General features: G+C 37.2%; 1 protein-coding gene across 4 annotated transcripts; it reads right to left on the bottom strand.

Annotated features, from left to right (window-relative positions):
- Positions 1–489: 489 nt before the first annotated feature.
- On the bottom strand, positions 490–3,454 carry LOC132279054 (NADH dehydrogenase [ubiquinone] 1 alpha subcomplex subunit 8-B-like). 4 transcript variants are annotated; one of them, XM_059780977.1, is made up of 3 exons: positions 3,305–3,454; positions 2,778–2,993; positions 490–887 (listed from the first exon to the last, which is right to left on the bottom strand). In XM_059780977.1, the coding sequence occupies exons 2-3, from the start codon at positions 2,963–2,965 to the stop codon at positions 755–757; spliced, it is 321 nt and encodes a 106-aa protein (XP_059636960.1). In that variant the 5' UTR covers positions 2,966–2,993; positions 3,305–3,454; the 3' UTR covers positions 490–754. The 4 variants fall into 4 exon arrangements, with proteins under 4 accessions (XP_059636960.1, XP_059636962.1, XP_059636961.1 ...); XM_059780979.1 differs by having other exon boundaries at positions 2,778–2,974; positions 3,305–3,423; XM_059780978.1 differs by having other exon boundaries at positions 3,253–3,394.
- Between the last annotated feature and the right edge of the window lie 3,366 nt (positions 3,455–6,820).

Here is a 6,820-nt window from a genome sequence, read left to right as displayed (position 1 = left end):
TGGTGACAGATATAACAGGTCTTTTCAGAATGATTTCATGACTTTTGAGTAAAACTTGTGTAATAGTCTCCTCAGCAACAGCATGACTCAAACCTCAGAAAGGATTGAATGTCAGCTAACCTAGGTAGTTTTTCTATCTTACCTAAAAACACTACCAAATAGAAATCTCAAGCAGAAATTATATCAACATTCTGCTACGTCAGCCTTAATTCTACTACCAATTAAGAACAATATAACACATCAAGAAATAAGTTGCTTTAATACTGTAATTGAACATAGCAAACTATAAGCATTGTGTCAATTTTGCAATTATAATGTGTCCACAATCTACTATTATTATTATCATGGTGCAGGCTCACCACCATGATGATGTCTATATACTCCTGCTCTCCGGGGCCTTTATCTGTAAAGGATCCTTACTCCCGCTCTCTGGGGCCTTGATCTGTAAAGGATCCTTATCAAGCACATTATCAATAATAACAACATATCTGACAAAGAAGAAAAAATGGTCAATTATTCCACAATTCAAACAGTAATTATCAATAATAATGATCGGAACAGAGATAATATCATTTTGCAGCATTTTTGCTACTAAAAAACAGCTTCCAACACCAGTATCTCTACCACACAGGGCGAGCTGGCATTCCAAACCCATAAAAGTTTAAATCAAAAGTGAAGGCAACAGCACAATCTGCTCATCGCAGACTAGCCTAGATTATTAAGACTGTAAGACAGTGGGCATATCCTTCTCCACTCATCCTAAAGCGCATACTTTCTCAAACTCTTTTTGCTCTTTGCGGCATAATTCAAACTCATTTGTATGGTAGTACATACAACCAGCATAAGCATCCATTTCTTTCGTGCACTTCTGGCGAAGGTCTTTCAGCCTGCAGTGTCAAATATCATATGATTTAGAAATGCTTCTAGAAACCACATGCGGTTTTTTTTGGGTGGTACAAATAGATTTGACATTTCTTAAAATAAGCATGTGATCAAAGTTTCCAGTATGCAGGCAACCTCTTTGCTCAAATAATACCGGGAATTCACGTAGCACCCCACATCGGTGCCACCAATACAGGGTAATGGCAATTTTGGTTATGAAGTAACAGGAATCTGTACAAGACAAATTGGTACCACAAGCTTTTCACAGCCAGGGAGGATAATAACATTTAAGAGGTTCTACTAAGCTAAAAGGAGATCCAAAGGATGACTAAGATGTTGAACTACCATGTTCTATTATGCAATGCGGTGAAATTAAAGAGGAACATGGTCCGGGAGATTACCAATCAGTATGATGCAAAATCGAATGCCTGAGGAAGAAAAAACTCAATCTGAGAGGCAAGAATTAATGATTCAAACTCGCTGCGATTAGCAACTACCTGATTATACATGGAAAAGATTCAAACTCTATGCAGCCGCAACATTAAATCAGCATCATTAAAAAGCTCTTTAAGTTATACTGAACTGGATCCTTATCTCAGCAGCTCATGAACTTCAACAAGTCAGACGTTTATGACGGAAAGGGTATCCCAACTTATCCTTCTAATTAGCTTTATGGCATTTTAAGTTACAAAAAATTCCAAGTAGTTGCGCAAGTACATAATTCCAGATCATTGTGAACTGGATCAGACAATAGGCCACTGGTAGTATTTTAAGTTTCAATATTCGAAGCTGTCATTATCAATTATTGCCTTTCTATCTGTTTCTCGATTACTAAGGCTTCTCAGTTAAATAAATGGATCCAAATGGAAAGGAATTTGCCAGTATGTCTTTGCTCATGTGTTATGGTAGTGGATGCTTTTTGCTTTGTTCCGTAGGAAGGAAGAGATGAGGAGGGAAGATAGGAAGGAACAAACTTTCTTCGTTCGGTAGGAGGAGACAAGAAGAGAAAAGATAGTAGGAGGGATAAGTCATCCTTCCTCATTTACAAAATTACATCCCTCCAAATATGAACGGAAGAGAGGAGGGAAAACAAATGGGGCTATTATAGGAATTTTAAATTACTACCATCCTAAATTATACAAACACAGTAAATTACTAATCCTAAATTAAAACTCTCTTCTCTTCCATCCAACCAAAAATTGGGAATGACATAATCTCTTCTCTAGGGTTGTCTCTTTCTTTCTTATCGAATGAAGCATACAATTCTATTTGACACTGTAGTGTGGATAGCTGTTGAATTGTATCACCATATTGACGAGTCTACAGATCTAGTCTAAATTCTAAAGGTTTGCCCTCTTATTGTCTGTCTCTATAGATCCTAGGTCTGTAGTGTTTTTGATTTGTTTGCTGAAGTGCTAACTCTTCTCAACATTCAAGTTTTTAAGTGTGTTAATAAAATTAAATTTCTGAAAAAAACACAATAAATTTACCAATTAACAAAATGGACAAGTAAAAAATAAACATAATAAGGTGAACAATCCCATTTTAAAGAAAACAAAACATCAACACAAACTGACTCTACATATTGTCCAATTCGAATGCTGTTAAGACCTAAAAATTCATCATTTTCACACAAAACATGCACAATGTTCAACCCTAATAACTGATTTCAATCCAGTTACTTCCTCAATCATAAGAAACTCAAGACCCTCTTCAATTCAAAAGGAATGTCATAGAAAAACCATCGATTACTAAAACATTCCAGATGAATAATACCTTACCAATAAACTAACCCTTCTAGATTACCAGAAAAGCAAGTGACAACAACTTGATGAGTACATCATATGAATCAGCATTTACACAGATGTATCTGTATGTACATACTATATACTTACAGGCCAAGGACGCAGCGAGTGACTTGTTGGCCTTTGTCCAGACATTTCTCAGGGTTAGAATCATCCTTCTTGCATTTGAGGAACGCAACGTTTTCGCTCTTGCATTTCGTCGCTATGTGCTTTGACGACGCCATCAACACCGACGAAGTTGGAATCGCATCTCCCGCCACATCCACAGTGCTCGCCATCTCCAAAATCTGATGAATTCAATAGCTCCTGATTAATCAAAACCATTAAAAGAGGGAATTTTTCAGTGAGCAATTGAAGTCATTCGTTTACTGATCGAATAGAAGAAAGAAACGGAACACTTTAAATTGGAGGAATTGGAGTTGTCTGATTTATTTTCCCAACATTTCTCAGCAACCAAACATAAATTAATTGAAGCCATTTGTTGACTGATTGAATAAAAGAAAGAAATCAAGATTTACAACTCTTCAAATTGGAGGAATACAAGTATACAGATTTATTTCCCCACCATTTCTCAGCAACCAAACAGAAAATAACAAGTGGTTTTATCATCTCGGTACCTTTTCCTCTCAGCTCTGCTTCGATTTTTCCTCCCAACTAACGAGTATAGGGCTTACAAGAGCAGAGGGATGAGATGAGAGAAACGGTCGCTGCTAACGTGCACCGAGCGAACAAAGTACGCTTATGGGAATAACTTCAAATTGTGCAGGGCAATTATGTCTTTTCAGTGATGAACAGATCCAACAATCCTTTTAAGGGAGTAAGTGCGGAAAACACCTGGGGTATATTTTTAGTAACACTTTTATCCCCTATTAGAAAAAGTGTGCAATAAATACCCCTTATCTTTTGAAATTGTGCAAAATTACCCTTCTGTGCAATAATCACCCATAAATTATTGTTGTAATACTCATTTTGCCCTTTTAGTCTTCCAAAAATACCCATCCTTCTCTCTCTACTATCTGCCACCAGTTCCTCCTCCCACCACCATCTTCTTCTTCTTCTTCAACCACCGCCTGATTGATGGCTTGTGGGTTGTGGATTGGAGGTCGCAGTGGCCGGATCTCGATGCCAAGATTGCGAACCCAGGTTTAATGGGTCTGTGAAAGGGAATCAGGATCCACTCTCTTCCCCTTCTACAATGGGTCTGTGAACTCAAAATTGTCTCAAACCCAGAACTCAAACAACAAGCAATATGCACAACCTTTCTCCTTAGCCACCAACGTACAATTTTCTGTTTGAAACTTTAGAATTGCAATAAACTTGCAATTATGAATTAAAGCTTGAGAAACTGTGATTGTTTCCATCACTTTGTTTTTTTGTTGGTTTCCTTACTTTGTTTCCATCATCATCATCACACACACACACACACACATATTCTTCAAATCCATTACATCAACATAGTGAGGAAACCACCCAAAAAAAAAAAAAAAAAAAAAAGGTTTCTGCCTTGCAACTGTGCTCATATTGAACAGAAATTCAAATGACAACAACTCATATTGAACTGAAATTCAAATCCATAAAACATGAATAATAATAATAATCATTTATTGTAGCAATTTAAAAACATTATTAACATTCAAGAACAACGAAATTCTTACATTGGAAAGTCCAAACTCTAGCTCTCCCTACAAATCATTAAAATATTGAAATCAGATCCAGAGTTTAGTGAAAATTATTCTCAATTAGTTCAGCAATCGAGTCTCACTCTTATCATGAAACAAAAAAATTCACTAGATAATGAGAGATTCAGAGATCGTAATCAACAAGGTACCAAATAAAAAAATAAAATAAAAAATCAAGAAAATCGAACACTTGAACCAATTACGGATGATTTGATAAAATAATGTTGTGAATGGGGGTTGGAAAATACCCATCCTTCTCTCTCTACTCTCACCATCGTCCGTCCTCTTTGCCGTCGCTCCATCAAACCCCAGTTCGTCGTCGCCTCCATCATCAAAGCCGAGCCCGCCATCGCTCACAGCCGAGAAGTTCTTTGCCCGCCGGTGCCTTTCGAATATACCCCACCTTCTCTCTCTACTCTCTGTAAAACTCAATCTAAGCTCTCCACAGCCCGTCTTCCATCACCGCCGCTGCATTGTCGAGCCCTCTCTTGCTCGCCGGCCGCCAATTCCACCAGTTGAGCTCTCCACAGCCGAGCCCGTCTTCACAATCAAAACCCCATGAATATTTTTTTGAGGAGAGCTCAACCGCAGCGAACCCAATTGCAAAACCCAGACGAGTTCGATTCCAAATTGCAACTTGCAAGTCCCCTGTTCCAAATTACAAATTGCAACTTGCAAGTCCCCTGTTCGATTCCACCGGCCGAGCCATAACCCAAACGAGTCACTGTTTGTTGTCCTTTTTAGTCTTTTTACAAAATTTTGTATTTTTATATATTTTATAAAATTGTTGACTAAGGGTATTTTAGTCAAGTTTGGTTTTAAATGTACCAGAGGGACTTGATTGCACAAAATTGAAATTTGAGGGGTGTTTTTTGCACGAGAAGGGTGATATGCACTACAAGCATAGTTAAGGGGTGTTTTTTGCACTTGACCCTTCTTTTAAGCCCTCTGGATGCCCACTTTCTACCAGCCAGGGTTTTGGATTTAGTAAACTCTGAAGATTTGGACAGTAAGTCTCTAATTATTGCTCATTTCATACAATTTTCTTTCAGTTTTTATACATTTCTGTTTATATATGTATATATACATGATGAGCGCTGAAAAGTGCGTATTTAAATCTCTTAAGCTTAAGCATTCTAGTACATTTATCTATCTTACTTCACCGTTTTAGATTGATTTCGTAATATTTCCATTTCTAGGCACTTATCCTGAAAATAAGCTAACTCAGCCAAATAAGAGCTTAATTGAAGCAATTATGGGATTAAACAAAGAAAGGAGCAAAGTGAAGAAAGAAAGAAGCAAATGAAGCCAAAGATGGGAAGCAGCAAAGTTAGATCGATCCAACTTCAAGGTTCGATCGATCAAATATTGATCGATCTCAATACTTCAAGATAGATCCAAACCTTGACCCAAAGCAAAAAGTTAAAAGTTCGATCGATCCAACACCACCCTTTGATCGATCGAACACTTTTGTCCTTATTCAAATGATTGATCTTATCCACCATGTAGCACCCTACCAACCACTTTTGTCCTTTTCCCAAAAATATCTCCCCAAAATATCTCGGATTTGTTTTTTCCCAAAAAGCTCATCCAGTTGGATCGATCTAGCCTCAGTTCGATAGATCTCAGCTAAGTTCGATCGATCCAAGTCCAAGGTTCGATCGATCGAACTTTCTCTAGTGCAAAAAAGTTAAAAAGCCATCTTGTTCAATCCGTCTTCTATCCAATCATTAGAGAATATTCTTTGCACGACCCTAGCTCATTTTGTGTGTCATTTGACCTACCTATAAAAGGAATATGATGCACTTTTTGAAAGGGGGACTTAGCATTTGGTAGATACAACTTTGAAGGCTATTCTTAGGGTAGAAGAAAAAAAGAGGAGGCTAGAGACACAAAAGGGGGGAGTTCTTCATCAACAAGGACCAGATTTCTTCTATGGAGTTAGCCCTTGAAGGTTGGAGCAACATCACCATGAGTGGTTAGACATCCTCTTGGGGCTAGAGTTAGCCCCAAGCATGCTTTCTATATCTTAATCTTGTGTATTATTGAGGGATTAGTGTTGTAATTAATGTTTTGACAATTTGATATATATAGATCTTGATTATTCAATGATTTATATGATTAAATGCTTTCAATTGATCATTTCATTCTATCCATATGTCTATGTATGCTAGAATAGATGTTCATGTGTTTCTCTATTTCTTGTGTTATTGATGCATGTCTATGTGTATTAATCCTATAGATCTAGAGATTGTCAAAACATTGTGCTTAAAAGAATGCTCTTGTGATTTTCTAGATGGTCCATACTCATTTCTTGATGGATTGTGATGAGCGCTGAAAAGTGCGTATTTAAACCCTTTAAGCTTAGGCATTCTAGCACCTTTATCTATCTTACTTTACCATTTTAGATTGATTTCGTATTATTTCCATTTCCAGGCACTTATCCCGAAAATA

This window comes from Cornus florida, unplaced genomic scaffold (genome assembly GCF_030987335.1).
Source record: "Cornus florida cultivar Cherokee Brave unplaced genomic scaffold, ASM3098733v1 CherokeeBrave_3.0.0_Hap2_Chr10, whole genome shotgun sequence".
Classification (NCBI taxonomy): domain Eukaryota; kingdom Viridiplantae; phylum Streptophyta; class Magnoliopsida; order Cornales; family Cornaceae; genus Cornus; species Cornus florida.
The sequence above is the reverse complement of the archived record's forward strand: the minus strand, read 5'-3'. Positions and strand labels throughout refer to the sequence as shown.

Coding starts and splice junctions, on each gene's coding strand:
- LOC132279054 (XM_059780976.1), bottom strand. Junction 888..2,777: donor ACTCGCTGCGTCCTTGGCCT/GTAAGTATATAG, acceptor TTGACACTGCAG/GCTGAAAGACCTTCGCCAGA.